Source organism: Aphis gossypii, chromosome 1, assembly GCF_020184175.1.
Source record: "Aphis gossypii isolate Hap1 chromosome 1, ASM2018417v2, whole genome shotgun sequence".
Classification (NCBI taxonomy): domain Eukaryota; kingdom Metazoa; phylum Arthropoda; class Insecta; order Hemiptera; family Aphididae; genus Aphis; species Aphis gossypii.
Window position 1 is genome coordinate 8,113,537 of NC_065530.1, and position 21,683 is coordinate 8,135,219.

The 21,683-nt window shown below is 24.9% G+C and overlaps 2 protein-coding genes across 2 annotated transcripts; one reads left to right on the top strand and one right to left on the bottom strand.

The window, feature by feature from the left end:
* Positions 1–1,402: 1,402 nt before the first annotated feature.
* LOC126550011 (uncharacterized) lies at positions 1,403–5,789 on the bottom strand. Its single transcript, XM_050200757.1, has 5 exons — positions 5,653–5,789; positions 5,240–5,457; positions 3,168–3,424; positions 2,131–2,347; positions 1,403–1,627 (listed from the first exon to the last, which is right to left on the bottom strand). Exons 1-5 carry the CDS (start codon positions 5,675–5,677, stop codon positions 1,499–1,501), a joined length of 846 nt encoding a protein of 281 aa, XP_050056714.1. The 5' UTR covers positions 5,678–5,789; the 3' UTR covers positions 1,403–1,498.
* A 1,314-nt stretch (positions 5,790–7,103) lies between these two features.
* On the top strand, positions 7,104–21,444 carry LOC114131065 (actin depolymerising venom protein gelsolin 1-like). The gene is made up of 10 exons (XM_050211080.1): positions 7,104–7,272; positions 12,819–13,039; positions 18,185–18,259; positions 18,919–18,987; positions 19,064–19,187; positions 19,496–19,789; positions 20,489–20,604; positions 20,665–20,766; positions 20,838–20,975; positions 21,045–21,444. The coding sequence occupies exons 2-10, from the start codon at positions 12,836–12,838 to the stop codon at positions 21,132–21,134; spliced, it is 1,212 nt and encodes a 403-aa protein (XP_050067037.1). The 5' UTR covers positions 7,104–7,272; positions 12,819–12,835; the 3' UTR covers positions 21,135–21,444.
* The last annotated feature ends 239 nt before the right edge of the window (positions 21,445–21,683 follow it).

Here is a 21,683-nt window from a genome sequence, read left to right on the forward strand (position 1 = left end):
ATTTGCAGTCATCACTGTGTGTTTAAACGTGTAAACTATAAACTTTTTGACGATATAAATAATTATAGAGCAACCGCACTGTGTTAACCTGGGGCCATAGTATGTAATGTAGTCGTAGTCAGGTCCCGACTGGCTGCAGATTGACAACACTGATGTTTAGAAAGTACATTTTTGATTTCTTGAAAAATCGTACGACTTTTCAATCAAAAATGAAAAAAAAAATACTTGAAATTTTAAATGTATCCTTATTTTTGAATATTTTTATGAGGACACCGCACTATTCTCCGTTTTAAGGTTAAGCGTGTGTAAGGTTTACTTTCAGCAATTACATTTAATTTTTTCAGTTGCAATATCATCGAATTAAAATACACTGACATATAATCTTTGTTTTTTCAAATGTTTTTTGTTGTTTTTACTCGAAAACGAGTAATTATCCGGTGCATGGTTACTGCGGTTAGGCTGTTGAAGTAAGTTAGGTACTTGCATTACATGTATTTTTTTTAATTTCGTTATTCGTGGTTTAATGTTTTTCACACCACTCCACATTGTCCGATGATTATTGATTTGCGAAATAGTATTATAGGTACAATTGTTATATTAATACATCTTAAATAAATAAGACACAATATGAGTATTATATATTTATATCGTAAGTGTTCGAACAGTCATCGCGTGTTATATTGCGAGGACGTACGCCACACTGCTTTTATTGGACCACTAAAATGCAATTTCACGCAGTACCTAATAACATATTAACTATAATTTATCGTGGTATATAATATTATATTTTATAATCTTTAATGTTGCAATAATTAAAATACCATAAAACGACTACCGATTAACAATGACGAAAGGTTATACAAACTTATTGTTGGTCTAAATCTATTTAAGTCTATTATACTAATCGGATATTCTGTTATCATGAATAATTTGAACAGAACAAACAATATTTACTATTTATGAAGATGTAAATAAAATATAAACAATTAAAATAAAAATGTTAAGTTTTCCCTCTCTGCCAACCATTTTTTGTTGATTAGATTATTGGTGCAGCATCATCTGAACAATGACGGTTTCTCGAAAAAATGTGTATGTAAGTATATGCGTCTATGTTTATACGTAAGCCACAACCGACTTTTAGCAAATCATATGGCTACCTATACATATTTTATGTAGATGCAATTTTTTGATTTAATTGTATTTTTAAATGTCAATATAGACGTGATTTGTTTTTGTGAAACAAATGTCTTTTCCATATTAATATTTTATATTTAGCTATATTATGTGACAAAAAGTATTTCAAATTATAAAAAATGTATTATTAGCTATAAAAATCATAAGTACCAACTAACGTTCGGATTGTTAATGTTGTATACGTGTAATCGTTATAATAGAATAGGAATTGTATGTAAATTTAAAATTTTATATATTTCAGTGAATATTGACATTATACTAACTGAAATAATATGTTATTATGTGATAACACAATGATTATTTGTTATGACATGGGGATTTTGGTTTCAAATTGTTCTTTTGCTTTGCTGAAAGCGTCCAATATGTTTCTTGATATATTTACTGTTTCGGCGTCTACCGCGGATGTCAGTGTTACTAATCGAGACTGTTCGATCTGTAAAGTAATTTAAAATTGGATTTTATACTTTATTATACTATACAAATATGTTTGCATACTTAGGTAGGTATAGATATATCATGTATAATATTAGATACCAAGTGAAAATTGTAAATACTCAAATACAGACACCAATATAGGTATTTTGAAAAATATTAGAGGATTTCTCATAAAAAGTTTTACTGTGATAAAATAATTATAAGGAATTCGTACAAATATTTATTAGATTGATTCATAATTTTAAGATTTAAGTACTAAGTAGGGCTCGGATTTTAAAGTATAATAAGCAACTAAAAAAGCACACAATTGTTTTATAAACTCAAAAAAGAAGCATTTTTATTTTTAAAAAAAGCATAAAAAAGCATGACCAAACCATATTAAAATACATTATAAATTCATATTATTTGGATATAATAAGCATACATAATATAAAACATAAATTATATTTAAAATCTAGTTGTACCTATATACGAGTTTAATCAAAATATCTTAATACTTACGTTGTTTAAGAGTATTTCATATGCAGCTTTATTACAAACATTACGAATGAGTGACTGCAGTAATTTTAGTGCAAAAAACCTTAGATCGGGTTCAATTCTCGTGTCATTTACATCTTTAATGTCATTATTTATTACAGTTATTAATTCAGCATTTATAATCTGTGATGATATTTTAACTGTATAATTGCTTACGTTGTATAATGCAGAATACGATATTCTAAAAAATGAATTTTACAATAAAGTGAACAATTATTATAACGAATAATATTTATTATTATTGATACCTTATTTTACCTAACCTATTGACTATTGTACACAATAATTATTTGATTACGATAATATTATAACAACACAAAATCAAGTTCCTTTAAACTAGAATTTATTGCTGTCAGTGAATAATATAGTTAATATAGTATTTGAGTATTTCTCAACCTTTTTAATACTACGGATCATACCTAAGAATTGTCGATAGGGTCGTAGATTTTAGATAGACTTTTTTGTTTAATATAATATTATAAATATATAATAAATTTTTAGAATAAATAAAAATTCCTAAATCGGTCAGTGGTTGTAACAACGATTAACAAGGTTTAGTATTATAATCGGTCAGAAATATAATAGTTATATTATTATTGAAAAAATACTTACATAAAGTCGTAATATAAACTATTTTATTGAAATTTAAGAAAAAAAAATGAAACCAAAAAAAAATGCTTAAGAGCTGTAGACCAAACAGACCATGTCCAGACAAATAGTATAAAACAAATAAATATATTTTTCTAGAAATACATTAATTATTAATTACTGTACTTAGTTTTAGTAAGGATGCATTTTGAATTTGTATCTAGGTATTCGTAACAGTAATAAATTATAACATTATAAATCAATTAAAATAATATTTCACACAATTTTAAACTGAAATTTTCAACCAAAAATAAATCTATAATAATAAAATAAAATTGCATAATGTCATAATAATATTATTAGTGATTCTTGACACTATTAATATTTTAAAATATATTTAGATAAGTGTTTACTTTTTTAACTGGTTTGCAGATGGTGATGGAATGCGAATTAGTATACAAATTATAAGTCGAATCACATTTTTACCACTGTTAGTTTGTGAAAAAAATCGTCGACCTGCGTCTACCGTTGACAAATTGGCTACCAATCCGATAATGCTCAGTACAAATCTGGTCTCTTCCGTATCTGTAATTGGTATTTTTGGTTGATAGGTATCATTAAATGATGTGAGAACACCGCTCATAATTTCAGATAATTCTAATATTTTTTCCTGCAGAAATAAATAAAAAAAAAAGTTATAAAATTTTGAAATACAGGACATAATTTGCAATTCGTTTATAGTAAAGATATCATGCAAAGATAAATCATCTACACATAATTTCAGCGAAGGCCACAGTCTGAAAGTTATATCTCGTTAATATGTGAGTGATTGAAATACGGAAGTATCGTTGTATAATGTACCTATAACACCGTCAGGATTTTATAATAAATGTTTTCAAAAACATATTATAGTATTTAATACAAATAAACATTACATAACACAAAGATGTTTAGAAAATACTTCACAGTTAATTATTTGTATCTTAAGTTTCAATATTTTAAATAACCTTTTTGTACTATTGTTTCGTTGTATAGTACATAATACTATAATACTAAACATCTTTATAGCTTTTATAACTTTTATAGCTTGAATTATATATTTTACTACTAAATTGCAAATTCAATTGTAAGTCAATTAAAAATATTCAAGCATAAAACACTTATTAATATCAGAAAATGTGTTCATTGTGTTCCAACAATGAATTTTAATTAAGTTAATTTTTATTTTAACTACCTATTCTGCAGAGTTGAAAAATTAGTCTATTTAATGCATCGTCTGCCACTAGTGCGCAACTGTGTCTAATTTAAACTCTATATACTACAGAAATAATAAAATTTTTAAATGTTCAAAGTCCAATTAATCTTCTAATGAATAAATATTATTGTTTTGAAACTGAAGAATTGTTATAATATTAAAAATGTACATCAAATAGGTAGCTCCCTCATTCTGCTAAATAATCAGTACGACATCCGTCATTTAAGTTAATAAAGCCACGCAAAGTTTACATTTGCATATTCAAAACTCGTATTTTTTTTTTTACTTGGCCCGTGACCTTACAACTGTGGTCCGCATATTTATATTATTAAAATTATTTTAGATATTTTAGTAACGATAGTAATATTACACGGCCTGCATGCAATATGTAAAATATTATAATAAACATGAAAACACATTAATGTTATGAATTGCAAAAACTGAAAACAACCCAGTCATTGATTTTAATCCATATACGATAATATTATGTCGAATATTTTTCCTTTCGAACATAACACGACTGTAATAGTTGGTCATCTGGGAATAGTTATAATCAGTTAGTCATAAATAGTTGCGATTAGTTACATTGTTCGTTTTATCAATATTATTAATCTAATTTTCGGTGGGATACAAATAATTATAATAAGTCTAAAGGCTATACCTAATCAATAGTTATATTTTTACTCGTAAATGACGAAACGTATATTCAATCTGTATATTATGCCAATAATATTGTTAAGATACTAATTACCATATCTAGACACATTCACACTCGATCAATGATACCAATGAATATTTACTATAATACACGTCTCAAGGCCTCATAAATTAAATCATTGACAAAAACAAAACCCTTGTCTGACTAATATAAATGTATAGTATCAAAGTTTAAAATTTAAACGACTTCAATAATTGTAGAAATACCCATAGTTGAAATCACACACAAATAGAGAATTCATCACGGTCCAAAGCTTAAAAAGTTATAGAACTCATAGGGAAATACGAAGAAATACGAAGAAATACGAATAATATAATCTATAGTATAGGTACTCATATTTTTCTTACTTTTCTGATTCATCTTATCCAACATCTAAAATCTGACTTTACAGCTCTAATATTATTATTGTCTATTATCACATACTTATTTAAGATAGTTTTCCTCGTACATAATTATTCGTTTACTATACTTGATTAATATATTTTAGCTTTATTATTATTGAGCCCATTTACTTTTATAAGGATTATGTTGATGACGTCTGGAATTTGAGAGGCTTTCCACAAACAATAACCTAATATGTACCCAGTTTTTGTACAAAATTGAGATTGTTGCTTTAACTGAGATTGGAGTTTCATCGTCTGAATTTCCAATCGACCGATTGTATTTTGCTGGCAACGCCATTCATGCTGCATCAGCAAATATTTTGATTTCCATACATCTTGTTCAACGGCTTAAAATAAATTGTATAATTAAAGTAAAAGTTTAATTATGTTATTCAATAAACCGATGCAATATAATATTACACCATCACTTGACAATCTAGTTTCATAAATTAATTTGATGGTGTGTTTATAAATGATAAAATAAAATATTTTAGAGAAATTAATCATACTTCAAAAAATGAGATAAATAATTTTTTTTTTACCTGCATTTCTACAATCATTTTCCATTTTTAATACTTAAAAAAATCTTTAAAAAAAACCTACTAATTTTTTGTGTACTTAGTGTTTGATTTATCGATAAAATATAAACATGTCTTAAATCTATTAATTTTTTTTACATAACAACGTATTTACAAAACTTAAAATTGAATGACAATATAGTATTGAAGTTTTTAAATTATAATTTTATTAATCCAAAGAATATACAAATGTACAGCAGTATAGGTAGATATTATAATATAGTAGGTAGTAGGTACAATATTGTAAATGTTGTTTTGGATATTTGAGTAAATAAAAAATATTATTGTCAATCCTGAATAATATTATTTTAACATTTTCATATCAAGTTCAGTGGCGTGTTTTGATTTAGCTTAACGTTTCAAAAATAATAATAATAATAATAATAACTAAAATAATATTGGCCTATGGTTAAATATTATATTTTATTCTTTTTATAGAACATTGGGAAACATGTTATCTTACACAGTACGATAGTAGATTTAAGCTTTTCAAAATCTTTTTTGCTCGAATTTACTCATGAAAACACTTTCATAGTGTTGTTGTCTAAAGCAAACAGATAAACTTTACTATATTTAATTTTTATTCAGATACCTATGTGACCACACCATATATATTTATTACTTATTTGGTTATTTACTATAGTACACCCTTCATAAGTTAATATTACACACTTCCAATTTCAGACTACAAATATTGTATTAGGATCGTAGGTATATAAAATAGAAGGTGGGGATTAGGGTGATTAGATCCCCATGAACTTTAAGCAATCTTAATTTTAAAATCTTAGACATAGACAAACATTTTTCATGACTTCCTAACTACAAAATGATTTATAGACGTGTACAAGTACACATTACTACACAAACAAAAAACATACACAATAAATGTAATCAAAATCTAGAACATAGATTTTTACTAATTATAGCATTATACTTTGATAATTAGGTATACTGATATAGTGATATAACAATGTTTTTTTGGAAAAGTATCGTTAAATAAAAATCAATGGTTTCTTCTTTATAATATAAAGTTAATTGCTAAGAACTTTTCATTTTATTCTTTTGTAGGTACCTACACGTCTAAACTGCATCCCAAATTCTGTATTGTAATGCATTATTATTGGGTATTATTATATTGATATGATGTGTTTACATCATAAGTCATAACAAATGTTGTATAAACATAAGTACATATTTTATTTAGATTTAGTATTGTTTTGAATGTTTGTGATTTTATTAATACTTAATGATTTAGCGATTTCTAAGTACACGGAGGTCATCTGCATTATCATTATTTTGTTACATGAATATTTGATAATTAATAATACTAAAATATATGTCCGTATGTAGTGTATGTACGTATGTACTATCTATTATTCCATTCCCTCTACATGTATTGGTTAGTTCATCATGCGAAAGGTCAAATACGAGGCAGCGTACAATGGATCAAGTTTTACCTGTTACGTAGCCATCCTATTTTGCTAAGATCATTATTTGTTTTCATTTCAAACAAGTAGTAGGTACTCAATTTACAGAATCTAAGCAGTCCTAGTGAATGAAAATTTTAAGTGCTGTTTAATCGAGGTAAGATATATTAATTGCTTACAATCATATAATTTAATTTAATACTATTTACATAAAATAATATACTAAATTAATTTTCTATTATTACTGCCATAATACATATTATATGGCTTTAATTATGTATTATCGTTGTTTTTAAATTTTTTATTTTTATACAAAATAATCGAATAGGTTATTAAAATATTTTTAAATGTGATATTTAATTTAGTTTATTCAATTTATTTTATGCTTATTTATTAAATATTTGTCAAACTATCATTATAAAATCGGTTTTATTCTATACTGTACAATAAATTGATATGTATTATATAAGTACAAATAAAATAAAACATAACTTGATTAAAATCTATAACATGTATAAGCGTATACATCATTAAAAACTATATTAATTATACATGTATATATATATAATATATATATTATAATTCGTTTGTTTATTTATTTGATTTATTATGTAGCTTATGAATAGTAACTAAATTTGATTGAATGACAGAACAAAATGATATATCAAACTAAAATTATAGATAGGTCAACTCAAAGGGCACCAAACCCTATGTTTAGGTCATGCCACACCCAGATCACTTTTTTTAAAATTATGCGGCCAGGACCTACGTTACCATTGAAGGGACTAAAAATATATACAGTTTACAATGCACACCATGATATATATAACTTAATGAAAATTAGGGACATATATATATAGTACAAACAATGTTTATCTAATTACTAGTACATACAATTGTTACATAGGTATTTATATAGTTATATATAATGTAAATCAAATTACATGTAATAATTGGTAATGCATCGACAATTTTTCTTTTAAAATTTAAACGAATTAGGCTTTTACACATTAAAGGATGATTGAGGCCGTTGGACTTTAATTTGTATTAATTTGATTTTAAAAGTTTGGCACCACTGTGTCGGGTCTATAACATATATTTAAGATACTTGGACTGTCTGAAAAAAAAGATTGATTATTTTTATAACTTATAAGTTTTTTATACGTTACCTAAAAGGTATGCAAAAAACTTTTATTAAAATATTTATTGATCTACCTGCCAACTAAGTTATAATAAAATCGATTATTTTAAAATATAAAATGGACCTAACCGCAGTAAAAACTGGAAATAACAATTTTATTTAAAAAAATAACATTTTTAAATTTTATATGATTTAATAATAATTTATATTAAAATGTTTATGTTTTTTTTTTCTATGCTTCAATCCTCTTTTTTTTTCGTTTTGAGTAGGTATAATTTTAGAATTTCTATGCAAAAATGTCTTAAAAATCAGAAAAATGAGGTATTTCGCTCCTTTCGTTGTTGTATAAATACTTGTTATAGTTATTCAACTGCCATTTATCTATACCGCTAGACAGCAGTACTGAATGATTATTCGACTTATAAAAACAAACATACAATATATTAATACAAACCCACACCTGCAGATTACAGTACCGACTTTCCAATAGATTTTTTGCATTTTGCTTCAATCTTTCACTAAAGAAGTCATTAAACGTTCAACACTTTGACTAGAATTATAATAATTGCGTCATCAACAATTTGTAAATTAGCATTCAGTGTTGTTTATTTTTAAGACTCGTTTTGACTTTTGTTATAGGTACATAAAAAATAATAATATGTGTGTTGCATTAGGATTCTACAATAATTTTGGTATTGATTATAGGTTTATGTAGGCTTACATCAAAATATATAGATTATTACTTATCATTATTGTAATGTGTATGCCATTTATGGATGTTCTCTATTTTAATATATTTTTGTCCTCACACCTACACACACACATACAATACAATACACATACACACGCCATACATATATAAATAAACTAACATTAAATTTATATTATATACATTAGACAATAATATGACAATAGTCAATAAACATATAATGAAAAATGTTGTATTTAAGCTCCATAATAATTATTGGAAACGCTTTTATATTTTATTGAGTTATAATTGGTTGTATCATACAAATATTCGTGACTAATATAGTTAATAGTATTGATTAGATAGAGATTATAACAATGACAACCGCTTTATCGTCTTTATAATTATGCAAATTAAAATATTTCTAATAGTATGTGATATTTAGTATATTATGACTTATGAGTTATGCCGCCATAAGGTGACGTATATAGATTATAGTTTTGTAGGATACGTTTTACAGTGTTTCTCAGTATTATTTTAAATAAATAAATATTCAACGATTAATCAAAGCTATGCTTTATATTGTATAGTGATGGAATTATGACCGATGGTCTATAGTTAGGTGCACTTTACCTAGCTTAACTGGGTAAAATACTATGAGAAGGGGCGGGCAAAATAATTTAAAAATCGAAAATATAACTTAATTGTTTGTTTTTAATTTTTATACACAAGGCATATGATTCATTTTATGCCTTGAAAATAATTCGTAGGTTACTAGGTAGTAGGTACCCATAGCATTAAACATTGTGAGAACAAAAGAGTTCGTTTTTATGACAGTGTTATAACTTGTCCGAAAAAAATAATCTGGTGATAATCATTAGTTATTTTTATAACACAAATAACGCGATAACATTGACATTTTAAATATATTGCATTCTTTTCTTTATTTCGGAAAATTTAAAGATTTTTACTATTGGCATAACTAAGAAGAAAAATGATGGTAGCTTTTCCCTCAAAAAAATTTCAGAGGTGTAAATACTCCTCCTTTTGACATCCATCCATAATTACGCCACTGAAATGTATACAAAGAGTATAATCAGCAACTACAAAGTCTGATCAACAATATTGCAAAATGATAACATAATTGTTTCAAAATGTATATTTAATATTTATACACGAAACCAGTAACCACAACTCAAACGTTGTACTATACATGCTAATGCATTGAACAATAATAAAAATCGAATTAAGCAATCTATATGGCAAGACAAAGTAACACTGCTCATGATGAAAATCGACGTGAAAAAAACCTTCGTGATGAAATGTTTATTATGAATATATCCCAAGAGAACAAAATAATTATTGGGTGGAAAAATCAGTAATATTAACGAAAACTACTGGATCTAAAATTCCCACGACAATTTCTGTATATTATGTAGGCACTCGTATTCTCAGTGCGTTTTCAAAATATAAAAAAACTTAAGTAACTATTCTAATATCTAGTTGATATTATACCAGACAGCCAATAAAAAACAGTAGACACGCTGGACATTGGTACACATAACATGCATATATTAAGTCACGAGTACTAACCGTGGACAGTCGTTTGCAGAGATAGCTACAAAGTCAATGAAAAATAATGAAAATAAAGTACATATTATTTTGTGCTTTAATCTAAATGTAGAATTTATGTAATTTAAATATTGAAACAATAATTTTATTAAAACTCAATAACAATGATGACTTTGAATACCTATAGGTATTTTATATAGTAATATAATTTATGAAATGTTTTCATAACATTTTTTTTATTTCATTAATCTTATAATTGTTCATACGATTATTGTAAGTTTTTATACATATAATAACATGTATCATATGTCTTGTTTAAGGAAAATAATAATAATAATAAAGAGTAGAGTGCTTTATCAACAAAATTAATAATCTTTATCCTCACAAAAATATCAATTAATTAGAGTATGTAGGTACCGTAAGATAAACCACTTGTATTATGCCATTTTACTACAAAATTAATTACCTGTTAGAGTATATTCATTATTATTTATTACTATAGGTAGGTATATTATTGTGATTTAATTATTTCATCTAATACTTACACGACTTGATGATTGGTTAAGTCGATAAACTTATTTTTTTAATCCATCATAGAATCATAGAACAGGGTCTTCTAAATGTGAGTGACAAAAATTACGGGAATTATGTTGGTTGTTATGCGCAATCCCCAACATTTTTGATCCTGTATCTGTAATAAATATATATTTAATATTCAGTGTATTGAACACTTCATAATCCGAAGTTCCGTGTATAATTGTTAGCAAATTATGGAAAACTCAGACATTTGACATTGTTTGCAAAACAAACTCAAGGTTCATCCGGTGTATATAGTGATGATGATAATAAATAGTATTATAATAATCACTACATTATTTTCATAATTTTAGTTGATTAATATTAAATTTTCAAATAGACATAATACCTATTTATAATGAATATTTATACATACTTATAAGAACTAAGTTATTTAACAACAAAAATAGGTTCCAAGTTTAAAAACATTAGTGGGGATCTTATAGACAAATTAAGTTATGGGTTTTTATTCGGGGAAAAAAAACATCATATTATGACAGTTCACGAACTTTATTTGAAAATTTTATCATATTGAATTGTTATTTCAAATGGTTAATATTTAAAATAGGTAAGCTTAAGTCTCAAGTACTATTTAATATTCACTGTATTCATTTATTAAAAATGTCCCAGTTTTTTATGTATATTTGGCACTTGCTAAACATTATTTATTAAATAGGTATAATCATATTTTATTAGAACCAAATGATAATCTGAATTGTATCAATCTATACATAATATTAATAAAATATAAGTAGGTTTTTATAGTGATTTATTATTTTAAACAAATATAAAAATATTTTTATTTACTACGCGTATTATTTTATTAATTTGCAATTTTTCCTTGACAAAGTAAATTTATTGTTGTTATTTTATTTTCCTATAATATAATTATTTTACCTTATCTATTGGACATAGTTTATAATATATTCAGATTACTTTAGCTATTAGCCCGTTGGCCTTGGATTTATGTATCGAATTTTTATATAATTTTTGTATAGTTTTTGTACAGTTGAATCACACGGAGCATGGATGTTTACTCCTGATTCCGTCCAAAAATTAATGCCTAATTTTAAATTTAATTCAACAATTATTTTCTTTCTTTTTTAGAAACTTAGGACTCTCAATACAAAATCTGTTAAAAAATTATAGATATCGTATCGAATCGCACAAATAAAGATTGAAAATAAAAGAAAATTAGAAAAGTTTAAAGGCGGTCCTTAGAAAATTTTTTTTGATAAAAACTTTTTATACTTAAAATTTTACCTATATTTTATTAAAACAAAATAAAAGCAATATAATATTAAAATTTAATAATTTATTTTATTCTTTTTTATCAATAGTCGGAAAATTTAATATCAACTAGCTATTTTACACACTCGTTTAGGCATGTTATCAGGCGAAATTCTATCATAAATATTATTCAAAATCTTAGATAGAACTATATAACTCCCGAATTTTTAATTTTATCTATTTTATTAATTTTAATCATATATATATAATATATATACATAAATATTATATTACATATATAATACATAAAATACAGTAAATAAAAATACACAAACAAGAGCAGATACATAAAATTATTAAAAATAGTGGGTAATACGATTTTTAGTCCATTAATAAAGGAAATAATTTAAATTTGTACGGGAATCACCCAGTTATAACTAAAATGATTCAGTCACATTAGTCATCACTCACACTGTAATTAAACTTGGTTTTTTAGGTAAGCGAAACGTCACGATGGCGTCGACCGCAAAACACAATAGCATGACTTCACTACTAGCGCTCCTACAATTGATACTGTTTATTACTTTCTCGTCATCCGAAGCGGCGTCAACGGGTAAGTCAAGTTCAAATACGCCTGCTATTCTCCGGACGTCAGTTATGCATCCCGCATTTGAATCTGCCGGCAAATCTGCTGGACTCAAAATTTGGAGAATTGAGGTAAAACTTATTTTAAAATAATATCATATCCCTACGACCTAGATAATATTTTATGACGTTGAAATATAAAAGTGTTACTTTTATTAAACATTTTATCGAAACTTTCTCTTTTCATACAACCAGAATCGTAGATAATATAGTATAAGTTCATAGCCAGATAGCCTACATAGCCTAAATGACTATTGTTCTGTTTCATAATAACCGATTTATCTATTGTTATTCTTAAATTAAAGCTATACAATTTCAAGATAAATGTAATTTTATCTCGAATCATTTTTACGTTTAAAATTTAAATAAGTGAGCATGTCTATTATAAGTATAATGGTAATATCAAATTAAATATTTTAAATTGTACGGTGTGATTCTCTTCAAGATAAACACTCATTTTTTAGAAAAAGTATTTACATTTTTAGTATATTCTTTTCAAAAATATTGTTTTATAATCATAAATAATTAGGTACTTTAAAATTCAAACTATTTAAAAAAAAAAAAAAAAAAATGTAAAAATCAGCAAAATGTCAATATTTTTCTAGATAATGAGCGTGATAATTAATACTGTTCATTTTTTAAGTAGTATTATTTAGGTATAAGACAGTATTAAAACACAATATCTAGCCACATTTACATAAGTAATTTATTTAATAATAAGAAAATTTGGTACCTACCTATCGTTTTACCTTTCCAATTCACTAAATTTTCCACTAAATATAACTAACAAAACCCGTAATTTGACTTAATAATTATATAGACAATTAAAATATATACTACCTAATTAAGAAATATTTCTTTTTTTTTTTATAAGTTGTTGTAGTGTTGTTTTATTAATTAGGTAGAACGCTTGTAAACATAAAATTTTTTAACATTGAAATTAATTTTTCGTGCTATTTCATCAATTAATATTATTAATAATGATAAATAAAAAATAAAAACAATATTTTAGAATAAAATAATTTAATTATAATACTATTAAAATATTTCTATATATATATATTATGTACCTACCTACTGGGTATGCGTTTCAAATTATTTTATACTTGATACACAACAAATATACCTATCTTATAAAACAATATCTGATTTTTCCATAAAATTGACAAATTGGAAATAAATAGTAAAAAATAAAAACCAATTAATCTATACTATGAAATAATATAGTATTAATAGTGTATAGTTACCAATTTTCCTACTATGTAATAATATAGTATCGAAACATGTCAGTATAGTTGCGTGTTTAGCAAAAAGAAAAAAAAATGAATTTTATTTAAAACCACTTTTATATTGATTAGCACAGTATATTAAATATAATCACATAAGTATATTATATTCAATATATAAAAATAAAACATTATATTCATAATGTTAGTATATTGTGATAATTTTCTTACATTTTTATTTTCACATCTGTTTTTAATTTATCAAGTCCTTGTATTTGATTTGTTAGTACCTATTTATTTTATTACTATAATAATATAACTATATACAAAGATACCATGACCATGTGTGTGCATTTGCAAAATCCCAATTACAAAATAATATTGTTGTACTACATATTTTAAATACAAATATAAAGTTTTCCTATTGTAATAAGTGTATTATGTAATTACTAAATTACTATTTACACAATAAAAATAATGTATGGATATTTTTTTTAGTCTAGTAAGAATAATAGGAATTAATAGGTTTAAGTGAGTAATTAAAAGTTGTTTTTTTACGATATACCATCATTACATTATCTTTCGAACAAAGTTGCAAATATTTCGTGATACGTAATCATACTTACTAGTAATAAATAATAATAATATAATAAATCAATCTTGCAAGCATAATATTATAACATCACTCGACACTCATCAACTTAATTCTTAGTACTAATCAAAGATTGCAGAGTGATAATACTAACAATAGCCAAAAGTAAATTTTTTTAAAATCTCTTTTATTGTCAGTTTTAATATGAATAACCTTCAAAGAAGCATTAATGTTTGTAGTTTTGTACTATACATTGTCGCACGAACTCGCTATTTATAAATAACGTAATTTCTTAATATTTGTATATTTTATTAAATAGTTTTGAACGTTTTTAGTACACAATAAAATACAAACAGCAGTATTACATAGATTAATAACTTGACTACATCAAACTAGCTGAATACTAAATAGTGAATTACCTAACCCATACTTATTTATACAGATTATCAAAAATATTACATGATATTTAAGTAATCTGCATACAGTTTAATTAGGCGATTACATATAATATTTGATGAAAAAATTATTTTCGTGTTAATATAAATGTCTTACAAAATGTACAATTAATACAATACAATAGTGTAATAGAGTACCAAATTTTTCCAAGTTGGTTTAGGAAAATCATTGATGCCCAACACAAATTCTATACTGCAATCTTATACTTAAAAATATCACATAACCATACTAATATATAATAAGTATTTAGCATAAGAATATAATTTATATTGTGATGCGGTAATAATTTTTAACGTAAAAAAATGTATTTCTAGCTCAATTCATGTTTATTTTTCAAATAAATCTAATTTTCACAAATTTTAACTATAGAGATTTCTAACGGTTTTTAAATAACGAAAAAGTATTAAATGATTTTATAATCCTAAATACTAAATATATAATTTATACTATGCATTTTGATTTAATATTCTTGTATCATATAAAACAAAACATTAAAACAAAATATGTGTCTATACAAATTAAATATAATGCTTGGAATAATATTATTTTGAATAATCCAAGTTATAGCTTATATAATGATGTATGAAAATATGTTACATACAATTTGTATTTCACACCCACTATAGGTAAGGTCTGTACATAGTACATACAAACACTTTTTTTGTAATTACGATGGCGTTTAAGTAGGCCATCGTCAGAACGCGAATGTTCAACGCTTACTTGCATTCAAAAATAATATAATTTCTTAATTTAAATATAATAAATCCCATTCAAACGTCATACAAGCCACAGTAAAATGAAATATATACTTTAAATAATAATAAACAATAAACTTCAAATAGGTACTTATTTAAAAAGAATAACAAATAATATTTCAGTAAGTAAATAACTGATAGGTAATAAGAGTCTAGTACAAAGTACTCGAATGCCTAACAATAATCTAATTTTAAATGGACACTGAAAACGGTACCTAAATTATTTTGTCTTTTTGTTAATAATTATGCACACTTTAAAATAATGAGTTCCAACTACCAAAATCATATTTATAATTATTATTTTACTATTTATTTATAATTATTAATGCCTACTAAAAAAAGTAAATAATAATATGTAAATTTTGCACTTATAAACATAAACTAAAATATTTTTTTTTTTTTTAAATGAAATATTTTGAATTATTTTCAAACTTTACTCGGATGAATATAGGTCGTGATTTATATATTATCAAAATATTTAATTGTAAAAAAACAAACATAAATCAATAGTAATTAATAACTCATTCTCTTATCTGACGAATTAAATATGAACAACGTTTATCATGATGATATGCACACGTCATATATATTATGACGTAATATATAGATATATATTATAGCCATGCAGATGTGTAGTTATTATGTTACTCATAATATTATGTGGAAAATATCTATCTAGTAACTATACTAGCCTATATAATAATATATTTAAATATGTACCCTGATGAAACTTACGAGTACGTGTTACCCGTGTTGGTAATAAAATCATCAAGGCGAACAAAATATATTAATTTGACGAAATTTCGGTAGCTTTTATAATTTGTAAAGGTCATGACTCCTAAAAATATAATACAATAAACAGAGAAATGCGTTAATAGTATACGAAAGTTAGGATAAGGGCAATGGCTGAACGAGGTATTCCATATAATTTATATCTGTATAGCTATAATACATCAACGACTATAGTATATTATATTATTATGTATACCCGCCTCCGGCTTAAACTTTAAACGATAGTTTATACTAGCCTGTACAAGTGTAATCGGTAAAGCGAACTAGATAATATAGGTATGCGGGTTAACTCGTTGTTCGATTTTTTTCTAGTTTATATGCATTTGCAATTATTTAATGGTATAATAATTAGTTGGATGATATTATATGAAATAAATTAATGTAGTTTTAATTCGTCGTTATGCATTAAAATAATGAGTAGGAAAATTGTGCTTATATAGTTACTATTAATATTACACAAAAAAATAAAATAAAAACTTTTTTTCGATTTCCACGACAACTATACCTACCAGTAAATTCAAATAGTAACCCGTTTAGTGACAACTAAGTACTTAAACTAAAAGTATATTTTAAATAACCTACCAATAGAATAATTACTAACCGAATAATTAAGAAAACTTATTATTCTAAGACCAATGACTATATCTGTAGGCATGTCGTTGAAAATCCATTATAGATTGACGTTCAAATAGTAATGGAATTGTATTTTGATTGATGGAAAGTAAAAGTAGATATATATATGCTTAGACTGTATTATAGTTATCATAATTTTAAACAGAAGAAATATTATAATATTTTTAAAATAAGTCACGCAATAGAGTAAAAAATTATAAATAGTCTTCGAACTAGGCAATTTATACCTATATTTTATCTACTATTAACATTACTTTTTTGGCAGACTTGATCAAATAGGCAATAATACTATTGTTGCCTTGGCGACTTGAAGGCTATAATAAATATGGAGTAGACAATGGTCATGTTAGAATTGTTAAATGGGTTTATGTAGTATGTGATAGGTCGTCAAGAGGTTGAACTGGTAGATGTTCAGTGTGATACAATAATAGCTTTGTTTTATGTTTACCTACATATCTTGGCTACATATCTTTTACATAAATGTCTATTCATAAATGTATTTATTGTTAAATTCCCCATTTAAATTTGATATATAATTCGTCGTTAAACAGTAATAGAAATATTACAGGGCCTCAGAGTTATAGTACCGAACGATGTTGACGTAATATTATCGTGGGTGGGTGAAATGGAGTTTAACAATATTCAGTAGTAGATATTGTAAATATATTTTTTTTATGTAAATCTTATATTCTCAATACACATTGTTTATTTCTGAACAATTTACAGAAAGCATTTATGTATATATATATTTATATTTTTTTAGGACTTTGAACCTGTTCCGTATCCAGTAAAGGATTATGGAAAATTTTATACCGGAGATTCGTATATTGTATTAAACGTAAGAATATTATATAATATGTATATATACATTTACATTAAATTATTACTCATATATATTGGATTATAACTAGGGCTAAGATTTATATGCAACAGTATGTTTTATTTACAACTTCTGATTATTGCTTTTGTTAGTAATGTCCACGAAGCATGATGATGTAATAAATGGTGATGTTTTTATTTTGCGTATTTTGGAAAAATGCATATTATCGCATATTTTGAATAAAACCAATACCTATTATTGAATTTTTCTACTATAAAAATGCGAAGAACGCATGATTTATGGTATATTTCGTTACTAAAAGTTTTTACGTCATGTGATGTCGAACGATGTTTTAGTAAATATTGGAACATATTATAAGGTCTAACAGAAATTTGTTCAGTTTTGAAAATTCAAAACGCTATGTAATAATTTCGTGTGAAACATTTGAATAGTTAATAGTCAAGAATAATATATTATTAATTTTAAAACACGTGTTATTTTTTTTAATGTATATTTTATATTTTTGTCATGTATAATATTAATTGCATATTTTTGTATATTTTTAATAAGCTAAATACATATTTTACAATTTTTTATTGCATATAAATCCCAGCCCTAATTACAACCTATTTTCTAACAAGTTAAATATTTAGTTACAAAAACATTTATATTTTTAGTCAAAAGAAGGTAAAAACAACAAGTTTATATCGGACATTTACTATTGGTCAGGTAGTGCATCATCTCAAGTTAGTAAAAAAATTTAAAATTTTCTAAATTGTTAATTAAATATTATTAAATACTTACCTTGTTTTTTCGTTTAAGGATGAAGTTGGTGCTGCAGCTATTCTTTCTGTTCAGTTAGATGATGCTCTTGGTGGAGATCCAGTGCAACACAAAGAAACTCAGGATCATGAAAGTCAAGCTTTTCTATCACTATTTAAACCTTGTTAGTATACATACTAATATATGTTTTAGGTATACAAGGCTTCCAAATATTGTGTGACTAAAAAAGTGGTATTTATATTGGTTCTTATGTGATCCCCGCCATTTTTATTACACCACATTTGAAAAGTCTTGTATATATATATTATATAGTTATATTAGTTCATAACAATAAATATTATTTAGTTGAATTCAAACATAGCGAAATCTATAAACTCAAAATAAACCTTAAAGTTTGTTAACAACAACGTTAAAATTCATAGCCTGTTTAAATAAATTAATAAAATACTAATAATGTTTTATTTTATTTAGCTATACGTTATATACCTGGTGGTATAGCATCCGGTTTTCGTCACACTGAAATTAATGCTGCAGGTGAAAAAAAACTATACCAAGTTAAAGGAAAAAAAAATATTCGAGTTAAGCAAATTGAACCAAAAGTGACGTCTATGAACCAAGGAGATTGTTTCATTTTAGACACAGGCAAAGAAATTTTTGTGTACGTAGGACCTCAAGCTAAAGGAACAGAACGTTTGAAAGCTATTAATGTTGCTAATCAAGTAAGAGATCAAGATCATTCTGGAAGAGCCAAAGTAAATATAGTTGGTAAGTCAAATGTTTATAAAATAATACTTAACATTGCAATTGTCAATTTGTTTAAGCCAACATTCATAAAAAAAATGCAATTGATAAAATGTATGTAATACATAAATTATTAGATTTATATCTTATTAACATAAGATAATTGTAAAATGTTCTATAAAAGTGTAATTTTTCAAAATAAAATATTATACAAAGAAACCAATGAACAATAACAATAATGATTTACGTTTTTATACTTTTTAAATAATTTAAATTCAAAATCGAGTAATAAAAATGATAAATTGAAAATGTATATCTAAAATTGGTTATGAGTTATGAAATAATACACTTTACGTAATATTATATCTTGAAATCTTACTTAATGCAATTTATCATTGTTATTAGAATGAACTTTAACACTTGTTTAATACATTTGTAAATACCATTGTTATAACATAACAAAATAATGCTTATCTAATTTTTTTAATGTTAATGTTTTAATTTTATAAAAATAAATAACAAGATCATAAATGAAATTATGACAAAACAAAACTATTAATTTTAATAAAATCTACACAAATTCATCAGTTTTATCTATTAAACTTATTTTATTTTATAGTTATGTTTTTAAAACCCTTGTTAAAAACAGTTAATTAAAAAGTATTAAAGCAATAATTAATGTATAACTTTAGTAAAGGTACTTATAATATTTAAAAATTATAGATGGATCAAGCTCTCCGGACGAATTTGAAAAGTTCTTTAAAGAATTAGGATCCGGATCCTCCAAACAAGTCCCCCCAGCAGTAGACGATGATCAAGAATTTGAGAAAACAGAAACAGTAATAATATAATATTAAACATTTTAATCTATAAATATGAATCAATTAATAAATTTTTAGGCGACACCTGTCTTATACAAAATATCAGACGCACAAGGTGGAAAAATTGTATCTGAAAAAATCAACGAAAAACCTCTTGTTCAGTCACATTTAAAAACTGATGTATGTATCAATAATAAATACCTAATAATTGTTTTTTTAATAGCATTTTTTATTCTCTAATAATTTTTTAGGACTGCTTCATTTTGGACACTGTTTCGTCAGGAATATATGTTTGGGTTGGCAAAAAAGGTACAACTCAAGAAAAGGTAGAATCTCTTAAGCGCGCACAAGTTTTCATTAAAGAGAACAACTATCCAGCATGGACAAGAGTATGCATTATATATACTATTTTATTCTGTTGATTTGCATGATACTTACAACTTTTGTTAAATATATAGGTTATCAGAGTTATTGAAGGCGGTGAACCAACAGCATTTAAACAGTACTTTGAAAGTTGGAAAGATGGCAACAATCGTATTCGTTTGTAATAATTCAAAAATGAACTACTTAATTTGGTTTTACTGAAATTTTTTTTTTTTATTATTGATTGTATTTAATATATTAATATTTTGGTTTTTATGAGATAAACTATTTATAGATATTTTTTTACACACTTTAAATCAAATATTTAAATGTAAACCATAACAATTAATTATTTTATGTAAGTAACTTAAAATTTAGTATTGAAAAAATAGTATGTTTTATTTTATTGAGGAGTGTAGGTATTACTAATTCTTCGTGTTTTTGGCTTAAAATAATGTGCAAATAGTTTAATAATAAATAATTATTAAAAAGTAATTAATTGCATTATCTATATTAATTAAAAACAATGCGTGTAGAGTGACGTGTGTAAGCGGTGCACAGCCAAATTTTTTAGAACGTAGTTTTTCAATATGGTACATTAATAATTCTACGTTCAAGAATACGTTCGAATCTAAATTTTTAAATTACCTATATGTTTTATAGAGAGGCTCACATAGGTATTTATTGTATCCCAAAAAACAAATATTATTTGTTTGTATAAGGTTTCCAAAAAT